Here is a 25,370-nt window from a genome sequence, read left to right as displayed (position 1 = left end):
CAGTAAAATAATAACAATTTGGCTTAAATCCCTCTGATAATTTTAACCATAATAACTTACTCATAGCTCTTGAAGAAGGTGGTTTATGAATGAAGGTATGTTTAATTCAAATTGTGTCCCATTAGAGCAGTCATCTACTCCACCGTAGGGCACCGCAGGAATGATGAACAAAATGCATGGGGTTCATCTACTTCTCTGATGATGCTCTGCAAATGGGCATTTCTGTCAATTAACACGTAAGGACATTACAACTGATTGTGTTTACACCTAACTAATTTCACTTTAAGAGATAGAAATTAGAAAGACAAATACTAGATTTTAAAATGTATCAAAACATGACCATTCTGGAAAACTGCAATCAGAAGAGTTCCTCAACCTTCATACAGTCATGAAGCACCATACATCCCTGAGAACAGGATGCAAACACTGAGCTGGAAAGCAGGGAAAGCTATGGCAGCCGCTAGGGCATGTTGTTAAGTAGCGACTAGTGTTAGAAATCGTGTGTACATTATCTCATGTAATCTACACAGCAACCTGCAGAGTGATTCAGCGCCCTTTCCTAGATGAGAAAACTGAGAACCAGCCTCACCTATAACTTGATCAAAGTCACGTAGCTACTAGCAGAGCCAAGATTCAATTCCAGGTTTCTCCATCTCCAATCTAAGCTCTTTTCACTAGACCACATCACAGACTCATTGTGATATGCCATAAATTTAGAAATGTTATCCCCAGGAAATAACACAAAGTAACATACTCATGTATCTGACATTTTTCACAAAGCCACAAGTTTAAATAGAGCATTATATGTTTAAAAAAACACACACAAGTTAAAGTAGCATCTAGATCAATAGATACCAAGTAAAATAATTTTAAAATTCATGTATATCCTTTCATGAGAAGAAAATTATGATTTCAAAATGGCATATACTCAAGGGTTGGTTGGTAATTAATTTTCGCTTTATTGAATAATTTTCCTAAATTTGTTACATAGTCTCTTTTTCTACTACTTTAATTTTGTTATCTTCCATCAAGGAAATTATATCAAATTTCTAATTTATAAATCTATTGACCTAAATCTATTATTTTTTTTATTATCCTGCTATTTTCCTGGATTTCTCTCATTCAATTTTTAATTTAATTCTAAGTTAACTAAAAATTTCTATCTCAGATTAAATATTAAAGCATATAATCTAGTTTGAGATTCAAGATTATAATAGGTGATATTTTTAAAGAATGAAAAACCTTCCCTCTTACCTGTGGAAATGAACTGCTCACTCAGCTAAAGTATCCAATGAATACTAAGGACTTGGACTTATACCAGGTTCTCAAGCTCTTATTGGAAGTCCACAGGGATACTCCAAGGAGGAAACATACTAATTGTCTTCTGGGACAGAGAAAGTAGCAAGGTGACTTTGTTGTTTTCCATTGTAAACAACAAAATTGCTTCTGGAGCAATAAACAATATGCTAAAAATGATTACATGAGTGCACTTTGGCCTCTGGTATACAATGACATTTCAGTGGAAAAAGAATATGAGCAAGATTGGAAAAGAAATTGAATGACACAGAACAGAGACCTAGCTCTGACACTAAATAACTGTGTGCCATGGGTTGATAACTTGAGTAAGAAATTCTCTAAAATCCAGGTTCCTCTTCCTGGGACTTTAACCAATCTACATCTCTCAAAATCCTCTAACCATGGACATAATGAAATAATCTGAAAGCATAAGCTATGACAGAATTCATAATAATTTAACAAATGCTACTACACCTATTTAAATGTTAATGTACTACACTTCACTGTGGTATGAGAGATACAGTTAAACTCATTAATAAGTATTTGATAGAGGAGATAAGAATACAAGAACAGGAATTGTTGACAGGCAGTATGTGCTGCCTACTGCTGAGATTCCCCAGAGACATATAACGTCATATTAGGCTGTCACAGTCCTTTTATTTACCTTTTTTTTTTATTGTTGATAGTATTACAGATGCCCTCCTCTTTTCCCCCCATTGACCCCCTCTTCCCTGCTTCCACCCCCCTCCTGCTTTCCCCAAACTAATGTCTGTATCCATTGTTTGTGCAAATATGCATATAAGTTCTTTGGTTTATCTCTTCCCACCCCCAGACCCCACATCCCTCTGAGGTTTGTCAGTCTGTCCTTACTTCCATGTCTCTGGATCTATTTTAATCAATACCTTCTTTTGTTTATAATATTCCATAAGTAAGTGAGATTGTGTAGTATTTGTCTAGCTTATTTCGTTCAGCATCATACTCTTCAGGTCCCTGCATGTTGTCTCCATGGGTAAAAGATCTTTCTTTCTTATAGCCGCATAGTGTACCGTTGTGCAAATGTACCACAACTTCTTTATCCACCCATATACCGCCAGACACTTGGGTTGCTCCCAGTCCCACCATCCTTCTGTGACACTGTGATTTAGCCTGATTTAGTAGGGAGCTTCTGGAAAACTGAAGAAAAATAAAATTTTTACTGGGCCTCGCTGTCTTCCAATGCTAAACTTTTCTATTTCAGTCCTAAGTGCATCCATGCACATAGTTTTTTGTGTCTATAGCTATGATTAATCAAAATATGTTTTTCATTTAATCCAACTCAACTATAGATAGTATTCAGGATTCACAAAATGACAGGACTTATAAAGTCCTACAGAGATTAAACTTTTGATGTTTCCTTCACATTTCTATGGCATTTTGGGGGTCTTATCAACTTGAATAATAATCTTCTAATAAGTTCAAATATGTGCTTTATATATTTTAGACACAGCACTTTATACTTTGAACAGAGTAAAGGTGAAATGAATTTGATTGACTATAGATGTATCTGTTAGATTATGCACGATATATATTGTGGTTTTACATTATTATACTTTGCCATATTTGCTGATTGTTGCAATATAAAATGGCTAATTTTGCCATATAAGGACATTGGTTCTTAGAGAAGTTCATGCTAATCCAGCGTCAGAGCCATGATATGAGTATATCTTATAGTTTAAGCTTTTTTATCTAATGTCACAATATCTGGGTTTCTACCATACTGTTGTCTGTCTATGAGTTTGCCTCTTCATCTTTTTCACCCAGCCTCCCAATCTCCTCCCCTCTGATGGCTGTCAATCTGTTTTCTTCATCTATGAGTCTGTTTCTATTTTGTTTGTTTGTTTTGTTTATTAGATTCCACAAGTAAGTACAATCATATTGTATTTGTCTTTCTGACTGCCTTATTTCACTTAGCATAATACTCAAGTCCACCCATGCTCTCACAAAAGGTAAGACTTCCTCCTTTTTAAATAGCTGTTAGTATTCCATTGTGTAAATGTACCAAAGGGGGTGGGGAGTGGAGATAGTAGAGGGTAAAGGAGAGATAAAGGGTGATAAAAAGAGGCTTGACTTTGGATGTTGAACATACAATACAATATACAAATACTGTATTATGCAACTGTATACTTGAAATCTATATAATTTTATTAACCAATGTTACCACAATATATTCAGTAAAAATTTAAAAAATATTTAGGTGTTTCATAAGGCATCATTTTAAACCAAAGACCAAATAACTTCATTCATTTTATAAAGATCAATATGTAGTGCATTACTCCAGAATCATTTATCTTTTTTTATTATTGTGTAAATCATCATATTGCTATTTTAAACCAGAAGGTAATTTGGGCATGTTCCCCTTGGGTCATCCCCTGTGGGTTTTATCAAAGTTGAATAAATTAGTATAAACGATCTAAATAAACCATATTCATAATGTACCTAAACATGCATTTGCTGTTCTATGGGTAAGAGAGATTTTCAGATAATTTGTAGACTATTTTAATAGGTGAGACCTAAAATATCAAGGTAAAATATATGTTATGAAATCTCCAGTATTAAACTCTTTAATTGTTGCCTATTGCATAGGTGAATTCATCACAGTCTGCATTTGTGCAGTTTGTCAAAGAATTGAAAGACGATACTTCTTAGAATAAAACAAACAAAATATAGAAAATATTGAATTTATGTCTCAAGGTAAAATGAGAGAGTGCTCCAAATAGAGTGTAGTTCTGTTTTTCCTGATGGAAGAAGACAGACCAGGATAAAGTAAAACAGTCAGGAAATTTTTGAATATTAGGGATCTCAGGAGGCAACCAATCCATGTGTTTCTCTCTCATCAATGTTTATCTCTCTCTCTCTCTCTCTCACACTCCCTCTCCCTTTCGCTCTCTCTAAAAATCAATGGAAAAAATATCCTTAGGTGAAAAAATATATATACATATACACACACCCACACATACACACATTTAATGACAAAAAGTTAACTTATGTAAGCACCTTAAATTTACAACAAAAATTGATATTTTTAAAAGAAGTTACTTTAAATAGTTATTGTTTTACATATTTAATTAATCTGCTAGCTGTGCATTATTGTGTCTGCTTCGTCATTTAAATGTACTACTATTTGAAGGAAGAGTAAATTTGGAGGGCAAGCCAAACCTCACACATGACTGTTAATTATGCAGCTGAGCACACACTTTCAGATCCCAAACACTATGTCGTATTCTTTGTACCAGATTATCACTGAACTGATGGCAACAACTACATTGGGGTTGAGATTTTTCTTGTGATTCCTGATTGCATTAAAACACAGATTGATTTAATCATATTTATCCATTTGTTTTGTTATTTCTAATTTTTTTTTTCTTTTTGGTACATGCCCCTAGCGGAAACCAAATCCAGGACCCTCTGGTCCACAGACTGATGCTCCAATGCTGAGCCAAACCAGCCAGGGCTATCATTTTTGTTTTGACCTCATCTAAATTTTTTCTTCTGACCCTCCTCTTGATTAATTGTTAAGTCATCCTTCCCCATGGTATTTTAAAAATTATATATATATATATAATTTCTCAAATCAATTTGTTCAGATTTTTAAAATGAAATACAATAAAATGCTTTTAAATATGTATATCATTTCATTGTGTTACTGCAGCTCAAAAACATGCAGTTAATAAGAATCAGTGACTAAGTGCCCAAATTTGTGTTGTTGTAACTTCTATTTCCAATACATAGGATTCAACCTAAATTCTGCCTTCTCTGACATGTTATATGACTATTTCTTGTTTTCTCTGCCTTTAATCTTCCCAGTAGTTCTATGAAAATTTTTTTTTCTCCTGATATTAGCAATTCTTCTACATAATCCTGACTTTGTTCTTCAAAGATTTTTTGTATATGCTTTATTCTCTATTTCTAATTCAAATGGTACTCTCTCACTGATGGAATCATGTTAATGTATTGAAACCAAAGCTTGACTTGCATTATGAATTAAAATAATGTGCAAAATATTATTTTCAGCAGATTTTTTGCCCTTAATACTGACTCAAATATTCTACGGTTAGCTATATAAAAAATTAAATAAATGACTATGATAACTAACTTAAATAAAATCTATTCTCCAACTAGTGTTATATTAGAGGCTAAAACTTTGAATTCAGGTTCAGGTATCACTTTGACCCCTAATTTAAATAACTATACAGGAAAGATTTTTTTTCTATAATTGTTAACTGATCTCTTGCTGTTTATTTACTCTTAAATGTTAAGTTTACATTTGGGTGCAATGATTACATCTTGATATTATTATATTTTTAATTGCTGATCTTTATGAACTTGTTGCTTTTTACCTAATTGTTATTTCACTGAATCCAAAATCAGCAATAGAAAATCAGTCAAGTGTAATATTTAGAAAGAAAAAATATATTTTAATTTTTCTTCTCATTCTCCCATTTTCACCACAGAACTTTTAGAGTAAAACATATATTATCAAGTTTTTAGATGTCCAAAAATAATACAAGTGACCAAGTATTTGCCCAAAAAGGACAATATAATCCTGAGTGTTTTAACAACAAATTGAATGGAACATAAACTGTCATACGATTTTAAATTAAATCAAAATCCATGTTCTTAAAAAAATCTTGATTAATTTTTTTCAATAATCTAATGGAGTTGGAAACTTTTTAGAGAGATTAACTCATAAAACATTACAATTCATTAAGCAGTTAGTCCATCAAACAATCTAATTCAACAATTCTACATTTAAAGTTATTTTAAAGATGTAATTTTATTAATATATTTTACCCTTCAATATTTATTTTGTTTTGAGATAAAAATCAATGTCATAATTATAAGGAACTGGTTTTTAGCTCTTTACTTGTGCTTAATGTGACTTAATAAGAAAACAACTACAGGGGTCTGCACACGCAAAAAATAAATAAATAATACCAAAAATATAGAAATGAAGATAAATAAAACAAGCATTGGATTTTTAATTAAATTGCTTAAAAATACATGATATGCTGATCCATTGTGGGTTTAAACCATACATAGAGGCATATTTTATGGGAAAACTAGCACAAAGTATGAGAGAGAAGAATTTTGTCCCTCCTACTCTAAGTTCCTTACATTAAAAATTATGCTATATATTATTTGCAGTTGACAATGATATATTAACATGAATATTATAATTCCTAAGGTCACCACTGAATAGAGAAAAGTCACACATTATCAATATCAGAAATGAAAGAAGGGAAATCACTTGGTCCCACAAACATTAGAAGAAGAATATTATAAACAATATATTGATGATAATTTTGATAATGAAATGAACTATGCAATTGCTTAAAATTGCTCACATCAGAAGAAATGGGAGACCTGAATAGTCTTTTATCTATTAAATACATTAACATATTCCTTAAAAGCCATGCAGGAAGTCTTTCCCCACTGTATGCACAAAAGTCTGAGACTTGTTTTGTCAATATAAAAATGTCACTTTTGTCTCAGAATAAAATGCGCAGAGTGCTGGATGAACCCTCTCCAACAATGCAGAAGAGGACAATATCCGGGAGATAACAGATCAATAACATAGAAGAAACCTAGTTTCCAGGGAGACCTCATCATGAAAAAGAGCATCCACAAACCCTAGTCAGCTAAACCCTGCAAGGTTATAGCCAAGCATACTTTTTTCTTTGTGGACACACTCTGTTTCTCAATCCCCTTGTAACACCAGGACAGCCTGCACTCTCACTAATACAGAGTCTCTGACTGGCATTCTTCCCTCGCCAAATTGTGTTTTCCGTTACAGGATCATTCTTTCAGCAAAGAAGACTGCACCTGTGTGTTTGAGGAGATGGAGCTAATGTCGCCAAAATCACATGGTCCTCTATCAGCAGCTCAGAGAACATTTGCCAGCAACCTACACCTTTCAGAGGTCCTTGGTGTTTTATTTATGTCTCATTTAATGTAGTAATCAATTCTATTTTTTACCTCTGATAATAGTAGTATTCTTATCATAGAGTGGTGATGGAGACAGTGAACTCGAGTTAGACTGTCTGGGTTCCCATATGACCTAGTGGACTGACTGTGAAACAGTTATTTTATCCCTTGTGCTTCAGTTTCATCACCTGTAAAGTTGGCTTTCAGATACATTTATTGAGGCATTATTCCAAGTGCTGAGCATGTAACATTGAACAAAGAAAAGTCCTGTGTCCATTGAGCTTTGTGATAGTTGGGGTGGGGACAGAGCAGAAACAGAGTGACAGACCTCAATGGGAAGGTGGATGGATGGCAGGATGAGGTTAATCAGAGAACTTACATGCATATATGCATAGACCATGGACATGGACGATAGACAGGTGAAAGCCTGGGGTGGGGTGGGAGATGAGTGAAGGGGAGAAAATTGGGGGAAATGGGGGACACCTGTAATACTCTTAATGATAAAATGAAATTTTTAAAAAGTCAAGTATGGTGATGGGAGATGTGATTCTGAGTGGTAAACACAATGCAATATATAGACAATGTATCATAGAATCATACACTGAAAACCTATATAATTTTATTAACCCACCACCCTAATAAGTTTAATTTTAGAAAAAAGAATTCACCAGTGAGTGGGGGGAACTAATAGACAATAGGGGGCCCTGGCCAGCTTGGCTCAGCGGTTTAGCATCAGCCTGTGGACGAGAGAGTCCCGGGTTCGGTTACTGCTACGGCACGTACCACAACAAAAAAAAGACAATAGGTGGAAGAGACACCACACACATACAGGAGTTTTACAGCTAACACGCTTCATTCTACTGAGACTGGCAGTTTGCCGTGGGCCCTGAGTGCCTCTGGATCTGCCTGCTGGCTATGCCAGAAATATTTTCCTGAGAATAATTTGTCCAGGATGAAAAAGCAAAGGATTACTCTGAAAAGAGATAGAGTGCAAATAAGATTAAAACAGTGTGAATCGTGCATTAATTCCTGATACTAAAGAACAATTTCCAGGTATATTTAAAAGTGGCTCTGACAGGCAAGTCTGTTTAGCCTCCAGAACCTCAGGTGATAATTTGATTGTGTGGATAAAGGAGCTATGTTTCTTTGCTTTATGTCTCTCGTGAACCTGTGGAAGGGCGTTCTTCTGTTCACAGAAACACAGTACTGCTGAGACAGGGTTATTTAAAATAAAAATAAATAAATAAATAAATAAAAAAGCCAGAATCTACTTGACAGTAGGTATTCTTGGGAGGCAAGACAAAAAAGAGACCAGTGATGATTTTTCATGTCTATGTCATTTTAACCTCAATTACAACTAAAATATAAAATAGCCAACCGAATAACCAGGACTAGCTGAATACAATCTTTTTATCTTTTTAAATACTTTATTCATTAATATTTTATTGCAGATGTTCCTCTTTTTCCCCCTTTGACACCCTTCTCCCTGTGAATAGAATCTTTTTCAAATCAGTAATTTAGCACACCTAACACTGGGAAACACTTTCAGCTGTTTATCTATTCTCTTGTATTATTTATATCATTTTCATCCTACATTTTGCTCTCAGTGTTAAAATTCCCTCAGAAAATCACTGTGAGTGTGGCTTTAATCAGTAACTATTCTTTTTGAAAATTTATTTTTAATTATAGTCGCATACAATATTATATCAGTGTTAAGTTAACAACATCAGGATATGATATTTACATACCACAAAAAGTCTAGGACCCTTCTGTCAACATACATAGTTAGGGTATTATTGACTCTATTTCCTACGATGTACTTTATATCTAGTGAATTATTTTGTAACTTGAAGTTTATACTTCTTAATCAGTCAATCTTCTTTAATATTTTTTGCAAATTTACCCTTGTGGATGTTTTGCTTCATTCTGTTCTGTATTTGCGTTAGGATAATTTTTTTATGCTTAAAACTTTTTTGGAATTTTAAAAATATTTTTATTGAAAGTATTACAGATGCCCCCACCCCCCTTTTCTTCCCCACACTGTTGTGTGTGTCCATTGGTTGTGCATATAGGCATATAAGTTCTTTGGTTTATCTCTTCCTACGCCTCCAACACTCCATCCCTCAAAGGTTTGTCAGTCTGTTCCCTAGTTCCACCACTCTGGATCTATTTTGATTGACAGCTTATTTTGTTCATAATGTTCTATAAATAATTTTCTCTGATGGGCTTATTTTGCTCATCTTAACACTCTCCAGGTCCCTCCATTCTTCTTTTACAGTCTAAAAAAGTCTCTCAGCTTTTGCTTGTTGATAATGTTTTTATTTCGCCTCTCTATTCTCGAAAACGTTTCCTCTGAGGACGGAATATAACGTATTTTCTTTCCTTTCCTACTTTAAAAATGTCAATTCATTTGCCCTGGATATTATAACTTGTTTGAAACAGTGACCATGCATCTTACTGTAGAGTGTGAGCTTGTCTGCTTTTGACTTTGGAAAGTCTGTCTACCTTTCTTGAACATGTTTGTCGAAGATTTATAATTTTAAAAAAATTAATCCATTCATCCTTTCATCTTAGAATATTTATCGTATATATTGTCCTTAGTTTTTCTGAGACGTTAACGACATGTATTTCACACCATGTATTTCATACACGTCTCTCATGTTCTGCTTTACTCTGTAAGGTTTTTCTCTCTGTGGTTTAGTTTAAATAATTGTATTGGCTTGTGTTTGACATTATTAATCCTGTCTTATGCTTTGTCTGATTTGCTCTAAATTCTTCTTCTGAGTTCTTATTTTCAGCTTTTATTGAATTTTTTCTCAGAATACCATTTGTTACTGTTTTTTTATAAAAAAAAACAAACAGATTTAATGGATATAATTTATATACAAAAACAGCACATATTAAATACATAGAACTTGATTCATTTAGACATATGCATATACCTGTGAACCATCCCCACAATCAAGGTAATAGCTTCAGTCATCACCTCTCAAAGTTTCCTCATGTGTCTGTTTTCTTGTTGGAGGAACACTTAACATGAGATCCAGGCTTTCAACACATATTTAAGCACACATTACAGTATTTTTAACTATGTGAAGTATATGCTATATATGTAATACAACAGATCTCTAGAACTTACTCATCTTGCCTAACTGAAACTTTATACCCTTGGAACAGCAGCTCCCTGTCCATCCTCCCTGCCCCACCCCCACTGAGTTACACTCCCAGGTCCCTGTAGCACTATTAACAATTGGCAAGGTGTGGAACCAACCCAAATGCCCATCATTACGTGAATGATAAAAAAATGTGGTATATTCATACAGTAGAGAATTTTGAAGCCTTAAAAAAGAGGGAAGTCCTGACATTTGTGATAACATGCATTCTCCTGGCAGACATTATACTAAGTGAAATAAGCCAGTCACAAGAATACAAATACCACGTGCTTATGCTTAGAAGAGGTTTCTAAAATAGCAAATTCATAGAAGTAGATAATGGAATATTTCTCTTTAAACTTATTTAATTATCTCTTGAAATATTTTATCTTTAACAATTTTCCCTACTTTTTTCTCTGTTTTTTAATATGTTAATCGGGGTATTTTTTAACTCTCTTTCTAAATCCTGCATGTATCTCTGTAGTTCTGCTTATGTTTTGCACTTTTTTTTGGCTTTTTTGTGTATTTTCTGACTGTCTGAATGTGAGTGCCGTGCCAATAAATTCAATAAAAGCTGGGGAAAAGGGATCACACAAACTGGAAATGACATTACTTTCCATGGAGGGAGGTTTTGCTTTCTCTCTAAAAAAGTATAAGGATGAGAAGCTGACTGTTAATTCAACTATTAATTGGGCTGAGACTGAAGCAATTTGGAGTCAGAGTTTCTTTTCTTTCTACTTGTCCGTATTTCAGGGTTGTGGACTTCCCAAGGTGCCAAGAGGTGGGCGTCTCTGTCTCCAGATCTTACACATGGCAGAAACTATTTGGAGGTGTGAATTTAGCCTCTTCTTTATACATCTTCAGATCACAGCAAACACCTTGAAGGGGCCACCTTGTGTTTGATCCAGGTCTTTATCTCTAGGGGAACATGATCAACCAAGCTCTAAGCCCAACAGGTTTCAGTCTTCCCAGCTCAGTCTAGAGCTCTGCAGAGGGAGTCAGAAAGAAAACGGGAGCCCTTCTGAGGCTGACTTAAGCAGGATCAAAGTCTGGGAAATGTTCTCAGGACACCTCCATTACATTGGCTGCTGACGCCCCTCAGCTGGACTGTGTGTCTTCTAAGCAGAGCAAGAGTGCAGGAGATTCCAGACTGCCTCTGTGACCAACCTGCTTCCTGGACTCTCCACCCACCCCCTTCCCTCCAGTGTTCCTGTGGGGGAACACAGCTCCGTGTTCAAGCTTCCATGCAATCCAGTTAACCTTTGAGCCTACATAACTGCTTACATACAGCTCCACTCTTCTTTCTTTCCCCCAAAGCAGTCGCTGGGCTTAAGTTCAATTAGATGGTCCTCCTTTTGGTAGATCACTTCTTAAATATTTGTGTTAGTTAAGACACCACCAGAAGTTTCTCCCTGATTTCACAAGTTCTCCATTCAATTCCTTCCACCTATCGAAAATGTTTTAGCTACGAATCTATTTTCCTATTTATCTCCCTATCATCTATCTATCTATCATCTATTGTTTCTTTGTCTCTATATCTATGTGTTGGATCCAGGCCTACTCAGACCCAGAATACAAATAATTCCCTGAAAGGAAAAGTACCATATGTGTTGAAACTTGCAAAGTATCTGGCAAAAGCTCTACCAAGTCCTCTGAGAGCTTGCAGACTCTCCATGCATCACAGGCCTGCATTGTCAAGAGTGCCCTGAATCAGTGAAATAAAAGTCAGCTGACCTCTCCCCATCTAGTCCTCTCTGAATTCTAAATCACACCATTTCTCTTTTTCTGTAGTAGCTGCTCAGTTTCATCAACAAATAACGTCTGTATTTCTCTTGCTTTTCTTGTTATTTTTGTACAAACGCTGTTTTCATCACAAGCTATCCAGAAGTAAAATTATTCTATCATTTTATAAGAACATTTACCTATATTTTCCTGCCTATTTTGAAACATTTTTAACTTACAGAAGCGATTAAAGAACAATTAAAGAAAATACTACATGCAAGAACAGTAAACTATCATTTAAATCTCAAACTACAATTAGGTGTCTTGATTGTAGTTCTGTTTGTGACCATATACTGCAACACAATTCTAAAGAAATTATCTATTTGCTGGTTAGTGTCATGTTAAAAATCCATAGACAAGACGGAGTCAAGTTGAAGTTCTTTTCCACCATGTTGACATTTTTGCTGCATCTTTCACATCCTTATTCCTTAGGCTATAAATCAGGGGGTTTAGCATGGGGATCACCAAAGTATAAAACACAGCAGAGATCTTCTCCTGGTCCAGGGAATACTGAGAGCTCGGCTGGATGTAGCTAAAGGTTCCAGACCCATAGAATAAGGTCACAGCAGTCAGGTGGGAAGCACAAGTGGAGAAGGCTTTGCGCCTCCCCTCAGCTGAGTGAATTCTCAGGATGGCAAAGATGATGCGGATATAAGAGGACATGATGATAATGAAGGTGAACACTGCAATGACCCCACTGAATATCAAAAGCAGCATCTCATTCTTATGTGTATCAGAGCAAGAGAGCTTCAGAAGAGGGGGGATGTCACAGAAATAATGATTCACAATGTTAGGACCACAGAAGTCTAGTTTGAGCAGACCAACTGTATGGGTCATTGAGTTAATGAGCCCACCCGAGTAAGATGCAAGGACCATCTGCATGCAAACCCTTTGAGTCATAATGACGGTATACAGCAAGGGCTTGGCTATTGCTACATAGCGGTCATATGCCATCATAGACAAGAGGACCCCTTCTGTGGTTGCATAAACTGCAAAAAAGAAACTCTGTAGAAGACAGCCAGAAAAAGTGATGGACTTGTGTTTTGATAGGAAATTGATGAGCATCTTAGGAGCAAAGACAGTAGAGAAGCAGACATCACAAAAGGAGAGGTTGCTAAGAAAGAAGTACATTGGGGTATGAAGATGGGTATTTAACCAGATCAGGGCCATCATCCCCCAATTACCTACCAGAGTGATAAAATAAATAAGGATGAAAAGCAAAAAGAGAGGAATCTGCAAATTAGGATTTTCAGTCAAACCTACCAGAAGGAATTCTTTCACAACTGTATGATTCCAAACTGCCATGATTGAAGGTTTATATAAGGCTTCAGTTGCAGAAAAAATAATTATATCAAGAGATGAAAAATAAATGATGATTTCCTCCATGATCCAGTATCCCTAACTGGAAGGAGCATTAGGTTTACCCTGCAGTTAGATAAAGAAAAGAAATTAACTGCAGCAGTAGACCTTATATGTACTAGATAATCCATCCACAGTGACTCACCCTATTAGAACTAGAGATTATTTTGTTTCTCACTTTTCAGTTCACACAACATACAATCGGGATAAAGAAACAATTATTAAAATTATGAAACTATTAATAGTTAAGGCTGACATTCATACCCAGATATGCCTCAGGCCGGATATCTGACTCGTCCTATGGTATTCACAAGTTCTCTGTGTATATGAGCTACAAACTGAATGCCATTCTGGGATAGCAATTTTTCTTTATCCTGTGCCAAAACTGTTTCCATTTTCTCACACCCAGTTTACTGTTGAAACAGATTTCCATAGTATTCAATCCATTTTCTTTCCAAAGGTGAACTTTAGCTCAGATTTCCCCCTTGAAAGATCAATGACTGTGCTTTTTAAAGAGCTGAGTCAGAGACAAGGTAGAACAAACTTATCATTTGCTGTTCAGTATTTAGACCAATCATAACACAGCAGTGCATATTAACTTGAACACTCTTCCCTTTTGTATTTACATAACTTTTCTCACATCTGTGGGGTTTATCAGCATTAAAACAACAAACCCAAAACCCATGAAGAGAGGCAAGATGTTATTATCTGGTACCCAAATCATGTCTCACATGATATAATTCTATCACATATGTTCTGCTTTCTAAAAGTCATGCTGCTACTTAATTTTACTTGTTTTCTGATGTGACATAATACTAATTCAACAATATTTATGGTTATTATTAACAAATCAATTTATGCACTTATACATTCAGTCAATGTATGTTACTTAGTACTCTGTGCGAAGAAAAATGTCATTCTTGTAGGGAACTTAAATTTTATTTAAGAAATAAATGGACACCTATTGATGTACTATATACAAGGATGATAAGTATTGTGAAGAAAAGTAAAAAAGGAGAGGTGAATAGTAAGTGATGGTAAATACTCTACTATATAACGTATTACTTTCCTAATGCTACTATAGCGACTCACCAAAAATCAGTGGCTTAGAATAACAACCATGAATTTATAGAAGGCACTCTGTTAGGCATTAGAGATCTCAAGAAGAGTATATGAGATGTGAGCTCATGGAACTTGAAGTCGACTGAGGTCAGGATAGGGATGTAATCTAGAGGGTATTTCTAAACCAAAACCAATGTTGCATTCAAAATGATTGGAGACAGGAAGAAAGCATCAGCAGGCAAGATGTATTCAAGATGAAGGGAGGGCCACAGCTAGCTCTGGCATGTAGCATTGTTCTCAAGCTCACCATCACTTCTATTATGTTAAAAATTACATTTGCAAAGTATGTGAGTAACTACATTAGCATAAACAATGCATAGCAAACAGAGATTATCTTTATATTAATATCTAACCTTTAACTATATGTGCACAAATAATGCTAATGAAGCAATGACTAGTTTCAATGCTGTTATTATTTAATTTTTAAGTTTATGGTAGTTTATAGTGGAAACACAATGGGCCTCATGAACCTTTTAGACAGTTTCAAGAATTTGTTTCAGGAAACTGCTTGCAGTTCCTTAATCTGCATGTCTCCCTTGCAAGATGACACAGGAAACTCATCCTTGGCTGTCCTTCAGTTCTTAAGGATCCATCAAACCAAAATCTTCATTCTATGAGTATACAAGGTCATCCCTCACAGACAGATTATACATTAGATCCTGTCTATATTTTAGATCAGCAGCTTTGAGAAGCATAATGAATCCATATCATACTATGTCCAAGGAAAAGAGGAAATAACTTGTTGAAAGTGGCAAGAATTATTTTTATTTTTTAATGTAATATTTTTTAATACCATAAAAAAAAAAGCTGTTAGCCCTGGCCGGTTTTGCTCAGGGGTTAGAGTGTCGGCTTGTGGACCAGAGAGACCTGGGTTCGGTTCCTGCAAAGGGCATGTACCTGGGTTGCAGTTTTTTCCCAGCCCCAGTTGGGGTCATGTGGGTGGCAACCACTGGATGTGTCTCTCTCACATCGATGTTTCTCCATCTCTCCATCCCTCTCTCCCTCTCACTCTATCTCAACATAAAAATGAAAAAATGTCCTCTGATGAGGATTAAAAAGAAATAAATAAAAGTACAAGCTGTTAATATAACCAGATTGTAAATACAGAATCAGATTTTCAAGCTCTTCAGTGTACGAGGAACTTCATATCACTGGAGTAGATGGGAGCAGGAAGGCTTGATTTCCAGTATAATTTAACCTTCACCAGCTGTATATTTTGCCTATCTACAACGAATCATAAAAAGAAACAAAGACAAAATGATTGGTATAATCTTCCCATTTATCCTTTAGAGAAAAGGTGGGGAAATGGAGTTTTTGCTTACTTTAATTACCGTAGGTTGCATGTGGTAGATGTGAACTGACATGATATTGATGGGCAAGACTCAACAACAAGATGCAGGGAAAAACAAGTGTGGCTCAAAAAGTTGTCAGTAAAATGTCTAATAACAGTTTTGTCTTTAGAACTCATAATAGAAAACTATAAATAGAGAAAAGTGTTACCAAGAATGGAGCTATGATTTCCTGTCATGCTGTTGGAATGACCAGGAGAACACAGATCCCTTCTGTCACCAAATGCAGAGCTTCTGACAGCATTCAGCGTCATTCTCCTGAAAAAATAAGAAACAGCTTCTTATTACTAAGAAACATGAGAATTCTCTGAGGAAAACAAATACCAAAATAATATTTTAATGCCCAAATGGTATGCTCACAGGCACTTTTTCCAACTTTCACATTAGTATCTAGAAATGTCAAGATAAAAAACAGCTATTTGTATAAAACATTTGTAATTCCTTCACATTTATTTATTTTAGATTTATGACTCCAAAAGGACATTAGAAAATAAATAATAGTGACCAAGGACACAGTTCTTAATAAAGATGTTGGTGAGAAAAGTTTTCAGGTTAAAAGCTAATGATGCCCCCCAGTGTGGCTCACTGGTTGAGCATTGACCCATGCACCAAGAGGTCACCGATTTGATCCTCAGTCAGGGCACATGCCCAGGTTGTAGGCCTAATTCTCAGTGGCGGGCATGCAGGAAGCAACCAATCCATGTTCTCTTTCATCAGTGTTTCTGTCTCTCTCTCTCTCCCTCTCCCTCCCTCTCTCTAAAATCAATAAGAAAATTATATTTTTAAAAGGGTTAATGATTCCCAAAATATGATCTCACCATACTGTAAGCCCATAGTTGTTAACCAGACTTGAACTCACTATATGCTCTCATGGAGTTTTGCCCACAAGATATGATTATGTTGACATAATATTTATACTTGAATTTATTATAAAACATTATATATATATATGTATATATATATATCCTTTAACATTGATAGTATTACTCATGTTTTTTAGAGTATTATATGCAAATAAATATATAACTGATCAAGTATTATATTACATGTTATATATACATTTATAAATATGTGAATACATATTACATAATACATATTACAATAGTGTATCTTGAATGGTTTGTGCTAAAATTGTCTACAAGACATAAACTACAAAACAACAAATACACACACACACACACACAGAGAGAAAACAACAGTCAAAGGTTTAAAAATTAAAATGCACTATCAACACCAACTTTGACATTCTTAAAGAACTAAAACTATGTAGCTTAGACAGATTAATTTAAAAACAAAGCTCAATGCTTTGAAGACCAGTTTATTCAGGCTCACTAGCACTGCAGTGAGAAGTAGCAGTTTGTTGTAGCAAAACCAGTCCAGTGCTCAGGAAACAAGTATCCGTGTGCACACCAGGTCTGTTACACTGTTACAGATAGGATACAGTGGCAGACTCAGGGAAAATGAAATCAGTTCTTAAAATGCCACAGTTTGGCCCTGGCCAGTTTGGTTCAGTGGTTGAGCATCAGCCTGCAGACCAGAGTCCCAGGTTTGGTTCCTGCTATGGGCACGTACCACAAAAAAAAGTCATGGTTTGAATTATTAAATTAAATTAAATCTAAAAGATTTCCAAAAGGTATTATTATATGAGAGAAAGAAATTGTTTTTCCTGTAATACAGCCAAAGTACAATCCTCAGATATCTAATTCCACATTGGATATCTGAAATTTTCCATACATATACAAGTAGCTTTACATTCTATATAAACCAAATATTAAATGCCATAAAAATGCACACACTCTCTCACATACAAATATTAAATGCAGATATTATGTAAATATAGCCCTTTTTAAAGTCAAATATGAAAAACATTTAAAAGATAAATACACCACAGGTCAGGAAATTGTGTGGCTGTTTGGGAAAAGTCCTGAAATCATAAAGTTGGTATCATTCTTTCATTGTAGAGATAACAGGACATATCAAAAGCTTAAATAAACCCACATTAACACTTCTAAACATACTCACAACTCACAAAAGTCAACAGTAAGCAGAGTATCTAAAGAAGACTACATTTTCACCATCCTTGAAAGACCTATCATAGAGGGTAGAGATGTTTAATGTTTGCTTCTTTTTCTTTTGGGGACACAAACTGTGTCTCATGGTGTAGATAGAGTCTCAGGTGTACACAGGCTGGATCATTAGAATCCTTTCCATTCTCCTGGGACTGAAACTACTCAGAGTAGCCAGTCTTCTCAACAGATATGCATGACATCATACCCCAAAATTTTAACAATAATTCACATTAAAGTTTTATGATTGTACACACTAACACACACACACAAAGCCCAGTGAGAATTAATTGAATTGTGTGCTCTCCTTTGGGAGTATTTATATAAAAATGTATTATTTCCTTTACTCCAACTATTCAATAGGGATCATGGAGCTGTGAACAGTGTGGAGATGTTGCACGTATTTCACATTGGTTTATGAGCTTTTTAAATACTTTTATACTAGCTCTCTTCAACCATACAAATAATATACACATTATTTGTGTGTTTGAAAAGGGTAGTAGATGGTTTTTTTCAGTTCTGTTGTTAAGTCATTAGATGTCTTAGGTATTTTAACATATAACTAAAGTAAGTTATAATATATAGATAAATAAAATAGTGTTCTCATGTCAATCTAATATTGTACAAAATTTAAAGAATGATGGCCTCTTTATACACTTGTGAAAATACTGATAGAACATCAGCATGCCTTTGGGTACAAAATGGAGGATCTGACCATATAACAAGAGAACAAACTTGACGTGAACTAATAGCAATGTATCAGTTTTAAATTATGGCAAGTTGTCTCTACCACACTTCAGTGTTTGCAGCTAAGAGCAAGTTTGATTCTCAACCAGTACTCTCAATCTCTATCTTTATGGCAAACATCTCATGTGTTTCATGAAAACATTTTATATTCAGAGAAAAATATTTTATGAATGTATTCATTTGAAGATAAATATTTAGTGTTCTTTAAATATGAGCTACAAATTATTTTGTCTGATGTCAGTGGGAAAATAGGTATTATTCAACTCATGCCGTAAAACTCATTTGCCCCTGTCCTCCAATGCTCAGTGTAAAGAAAATAAAGATGCAGAGTTATCACATAGTTTTTTAGATGCACTTCTTTTACAGAGGGAACAACAATTTTAGTTTTTTAAGTTTGTGCATTGCATTACTTTTTGACTGAAATGTCATAAGGCTTCTCAGCATTCTCTCTCCTCATAGACAGAAGCAGAAAAATTAATTAAATTTATGTAATTGTCACAAATATCCTACTTTATTCTCATTTCTTCTCCACTGTGGTTTATTTTATAAAACATATATTCAGCTTTAATTTTATATTTATTTCATTAAAATTATGTTCTTCTTTTCTCTGTTTACGGGTATTATCATAGTAGATCTTGGAAATGCATAAAAATTAAGGACAAAATGCAGAACAAAATTAATAAAACCACAGCTGAGATGTTGTTACCAAATTATTATTCTGACTGATGTTCAGACAGTGACGTCACTCTAATTTGTTGTCATAAATAGGTAGATTCTACTAGCATCTAGTGAGTAGACCCCAGGGATGCTGCTAAATGCCCTAAAATGTGCAAGATAGGCTTCTACTCACCCCATCTCTATCCCCCAAAAAGAAGTCTTGACCCAAAATGTCAATAATGCTGCATTAAAACAGATTGATTTCATTATATTATATCCAAATTTGTTTTGTTATTTCTATCATTTTTGTTTTGACCTCATCTATATAAATTCTTTCTTTTGACCCTCCCTTTGATTAATTGTCATGTCATCCTTCCCCATGGTATTTTTAAAATTATATATATGGTTTCTCAAATTAATTTGTTAAGATTTCTTAAATGAAAATGATATACATATTTAAAAGCATTGTATTGTGTTACAGCAGCTCAAAAACATGCAGTTAATAAAAATAAGTAGTTAAGTGCCCAAATTTGTTTTGTTGTAGCTTTTATTTTCAATACAAAGGATTCAACCTAATTCTGCCTTCTCTGACTTATCATGAGTATTTCCTGTTTTCTCTGCTTTTAATCTTCCCAATAATTCTATGAAAATGTTTTCTCCTGATATTGGCAATTCTTCTAAGGAATCTTGACTTTGTTCTTCCAAGATTTTCTGTAGGTGTTTTATTCTCTATTTCTAATTCAAATGGTTCTCTCTCACTGATGGAATCATGTTAATGTATTGAAACTGGAGCTTGACTTGCACTATGAATTAAAATAATGCACCAAATATTATTTTCAGCAGATTATGTTCCCTTAACACTGACTCAAATATTCTATGGTTGAATATATAAAAAATTAAGTAAATGACCATGATAACTAACTTAAATAAAATTTATCCTCTAACTAGTGTTAAATTACAGGCTAAAACTTTGAATTCAGGTTCAGGTTTCACTTTGACCCCTAATTTAAATAACTATACAGAAAAAATTTTTCTTTCTATAATTGCTAACTGATTTCTTGCTGTTTATTTACTCTTAAATATAAAGTTTATGTTTGGGTACAATGATTAAATCTTGCTATTGTTATATTTTTAATTAGTGATCAGTATGGACTTGTAACTTTTTACCTAACTGCTGTTTAACTGAATCCAAAATCAGCAATAGATAATCAGTCAAGTGTAATACTTTGAAAGAAAATTATATATTTTTTAATTTTTCTTCTCATTCTCCAGTATTCACCACAAACCTTTTGGATTAAAACATACATTGTCAAGTTTTAGAAGTCCAAAAATAATACAAGTGACCAAGTATTTGCCAAAAAAGGACAATATAATGCTAAGCATTTTAACAACAAATGGAATGGAACATAAACTGTCATATAATTCCTATTAAATCATAGTTCATGTTCTTAAAAAAATGTTGATTAATTTTTTTCAATAACCTAATGAAACTGGAAAATTTTTAGAAATTTTAAAAATTTCTCATGAAATATTACAATTCTTTAAGCTGTTAGTCCATCAAACAATCTACTTCAACACATTCTATATTTAAAGTTATTTTAAAGATGTAATTTTATTAATATATTTTACCCTTCAATATTTATTTTGTTTTGAGATAAAAATTAATGTTATAATTATATAAGAAACTGTTTTTTAGCTCTTTACTTGTGTTTAATGTGACTTAATAAGGAAACAACTACAAGGGTCTACACACACACAAAATAAATAAATAATACCAAAAATATAGAAATGCAGATACATAAAACAAACATTGAATTTTTAATTTAAATTGCTTAAAAATACATGATTAAAGTAAAACTATGCTGATCCATTGTGGGTATAAAGTATACATAAAGATATATTTTATGGCAAAAATACCACAAAGTATGAGAGAGAAGAATTTTGTCCCTACTACTCTAAGTTCATTACATTAAAAGTTATGCTATATATTATTTTTAGTTGACAGTGATATATTAAACATAAATGTTATAATTACAATGATATATTAACATGAATATTATAATTCCTAAGGTCACCACTGAATCGAGAAAAGTCACACATTATCAATATCAAAAATGAAAGAAGGGAAATCACTTGGTCCCACAAATATTAGAAGAAAAATAGAATATTATAAACAATACTTTGATAATGAAATGAACTATGCAATTGCTTGAAATTGCTCACATCAGAAGAAATGGGAGATCTGATAGTCTTTTATCTATTACATACATTAACATATTCCTTAAAAGCCATGCAGGAAGTCTTTCCCCACTGTATGCACAAAAGTTTGAGACTTGTTTTGTCAATGTGAAAATGTCACTTTTGTCTCAGAATAAAATGCGCAGAGTGCTGGATGAACCCTCTCCAACAATGCAGAAGAGGACAATATCCGGGAGATAACAGATCAATAACATAGAAGAAACCTAGTCTCCAGGGAGACCTCATCATGAAAAAGAGCATCCACAAACCCTAGTCAGCTAAACTCTGCAAGGTTATAGCCAAGGATACTTTTTTCTTTGTGGACACACTCTGTTTCTCAATCCCCTTGTAACACCAGGACAGCCTGCACTCTCACTAATACAGAGTCTCTGACTGGCATTCTTCCCTCGCCAAATTGTGTTTTCCTTTACAGGGTCATTCTTTCAGCAAAGAAGACTGCACCTGTGTGTTTGAGGAGATGGAGCTAATGTCGCCAAAATCACATGGTCCTCTATCAGCAGCTCAGAGAACATTTGCCAGCAACCTACACCTTTCAGAGGTCCTTGCTGTTTTATTTATGTCTCATTTAATGTAGTAATCAATTCTATTTTTTACCTCTGATAACAGTAGTATTCTTATCATAGAGTGGTGATGGAGACAGTGAACTCGAGTTAGACTGTCTGGGTTCCCATATGACCTAGTGGACTGACTGTGAAACAGTTATTTTATCCCTTGTGCTTCAGTTTCATCACCTGTAAAGTTGGCTTTCAGATACATTTATTGAGGCATTATTCCAAGTGCTGAGCATGTAACATTGAACAAAGAAAAGTCCTGTGTCCATTGAGCTTTGTGATAGTTGGGGTGGGACAGAGCAGAAACAGAGTGACAGACCTCAGTGGGAAGGTGGATGGATGGCAGGATGAGGTTAATCAGAGAACTTACATGCATATATGCATAGACCATGGACACGGACGATAGACAGGTGAAAGCCTGGGGTGGGGTGGGAGATGAGTAGAGGGCAGAAAATTGGGGGAAATGGGGGACACCTGTAATACTCTTAATGATAAAATTAAATGTTTAAAAACTCAAGTATGGTGATGGGAGATGTGATTCTGGGTGGTAAACACAATGCAATATATAGACAATGTATCATAGAATCATACACTTAAAACCTATATAATTTTATTAACCCACCACCTAATAAATTTAATTTTAGGAAAAAGAATTCACCAGTGAGTGGGGGGAACTAATAGACAATAGGTGGCCCTGGCCAGCTTGGCTCAGCGGTTGAGCGTCGGCCTGCAGACCAGAGAGTCCCAGGTTCGGTTCCTGCTAGGGGCACGTACCACTAAAAAAAAAAAAAAAAAAGACAATAGGTGGAAGAAACACCACACACACAAAAAGGAGTTTTACAGCTAACACACTTTATTCTACGGAGACTGGCAGTTTGCCGTGGGCCCTGAGTGCCTCTGGATCTGCCTGCTGGCTATGCCAGAAATGCAGAGCCCTGACTGCTCTTAAGTACCCTATTACGACCTCTTCTCCATATAACAAAGAAAATGATTTCTAAATCTGCCATGATTGTGCCATAAACAGATCTCCTTTTCATAAGAAAATGCTCTGTCATTGGGTTACGTGTGATAATTTGTATGCTGTGGTTACAAAGATGCCATCTCTATTTTCTCCTTTGCTCCTCACTTGCCCTTAAAAACAGATATATATGGACTATGGGTTTAACACATGTTTAATGGTTTGCAATTACAATGTGGATTTCAAAAGTCATATTGCTGGAATTGTCCAAGATTATATTTGATCAAAAAATAAATAAAAAGGGACGGCTCAACTGAAACGCAAAGAAATGACGGTTTTTCATTGTTTTTGGAGAGACCAAGGAAATGCCCAATAGGAAAAAGAACAGAGAAGTCTTTTGCATCACTGTTACTTTAGTAGCCTGGAGCCCTGTCTCTTCTGTATGACTCTAATGACAGCACTTTTCACTTCTTTATTCCTTAAACTATAAATGAGTGGATTCAGCATAGGGATCACGATAGTATAAAAAACAGAAGCCACTTGATCCTTTCCCAAGGAGTAGGATTTACGTGGTTTCAAATAAGTAAAAATCGTAGTTCCATAAAAAATAGTGACTCCCACAAGATGGGAGGCACACGTAGAGAAGGCTTTTTGCCTCCCCGAAGTGGAAGTAATTTTCAGGACAGTAGACAGTATAGACAGATAAGACACAGATATTATGATAACAGATATCATTAGGGTGGATCCTGCAAAGATAAATATCATTATTTCGACATCTTGTGTGTCAGTGCAGGACAGGGCAAGAATTGGGGAAGTGTCACAGAAAAAGTGACGGATTACATTGGAGTCACAGAAATGCAGTCTGCTCATGCAAAGCACATTGATGATGGAGTCCATAAAGCCATTTAAATAGCACACAGAGATGAGGGAGCAGCAGAGTCTTCTGGACATAACAACTGAGTAATGCAGAGGGTTGCAGATAGCTACATAGCGGTCATAGGCCATGGAGGAGAGAATAAAACATTCAGTGGTACCCAAGAAGACAAAAAAGTACATCTGGGTGAAGCAGCTCATGTAGGAAATGTACTTGGTGGAAGTCAGTAAGTTCTCTAAGGTTTTAGGTGTGATGACGGTTGAGTAACTGAGGTCAAGAAATGACAGGTGACTGAGGAAAAAATACATGGGGGTGTGAAGGTGAAGATCCAGGCGGATTATCAGTATCATGCCTGCATTTCCCAGCACACTAACCAGGTATATCAGAAGAAATAGTGTGAAGAGGACCAGCCGGATCTCTTCAGAATCTGTCAACCCCAAAAGGATGAAGTCAGACACGTTAGTGTTATTCCTTCCATCCATTGTGCTCAACTGCTTCACACTGTGGAGAAATAAAGCTGATATTTGGCAAGAATAAGTTCAAAGGGGTTTATTTACATTAGTTTAATATTTCTAAAATTGATAATAATGAAGGGTATACAGAAAATGGAGAACAATGAATCTGATTGCCAAATATAGAAGTAGGTATACATTGACCCTTAGGCATGATATAATAAAAACTAACATATTGCATAATTAGAATGAGCCTGACACTGGTCTAAATGCCTCCCTTTATTAATATAATTACTCCACATGAGAATAATATACTAAAGGTGCTACTATTAGCCACAGTTTTAAAATGAGGAAAGGTACTGGCACTTTAAGCAACTTATGCAGAGTCACAGATATTAAATGTTGGCTCTGTCATTCCTCCAAGATAGTCTGACTCCAGAGAACATGCTCATTACACTATATTCTTATTTGTAATTGGAGCAAAACTGAAGGAAAATGCTAGCTATATCATAAACAATGATTTTAAAAGTTTCAATGCCTCATATACTGTCCTTTCATTTTGAAACTTATTTAATGGTAACCACAGATAAATTTCAAACTGAGGGGGCTAAAATTATACACCATCTATTAGTATTAATTTTCAAAAGATATGTTTTCCTAAGTTGACCATAAAAATCAAATTTATTTTAAAAATTGTATTTCTAAAACATGCCCAGTGCCCATAATTTCATTAATTCTATATTTCTGGTTCTGTAAAATCTGGCATTACTTAGATAAGACCT

At 34.8% G+C, this 25,370-nt stretch overlaps 2 protein-coding genes across 2 annotated transcripts; both read right to left on the bottom strand.

Annotated features, from left to right (window-relative positions):
* Positions 1-12,560: 12,560 nt before the first annotated feature.
* On the bottom strand, positions 12,561-13,499 carry LOC118628818 (olfactory receptor 1052-like). Its single transcript, XM_036259782.1, has one exon. The coding sequence runs from the start codon at positions 13,497-13,499 to the stop codon at positions 12,561-12,563; it is 939 nt and encodes a 312-aa protein (XP_036115675.1).
* Positions 13,500-23,670: 10,171 nt separating this feature from the next.
* On the bottom strand, positions 23,671-24,618 carry LOC118628680 (olfactory receptor 8H1-like). The gene has a single exon (XM_036259620.1). The coding sequence runs from the start codon at positions 24,616-24,618 to the stop codon at positions 23,671-23,673; it is 948 nt and encodes a 315-aa protein (XP_036115513.1).
* Between the last annotated feature and the right edge of the window lie 752 nt (positions 24,619-25,370).

The sequence above is a fragment of the Molossus molossus genome, unplaced genomic scaffold (genome assembly GCF_014108415.1).
Source record: "Molossus molossus isolate mMolMol1 unplaced genomic scaffold, mMolMol1.p scaffold_m16_p_13, whole genome shotgun sequence".
NCBI classification, from domain to species: domain Eukaryota; kingdom Metazoa; phylum Chordata; class Mammalia; order Chiroptera; family Molossidae; genus Molossus; species Molossus molossus.
Note: the sequence above shows the minus strand (reverse complement) of the source record. Positions and strands in the feature narration are given on the sequence as shown.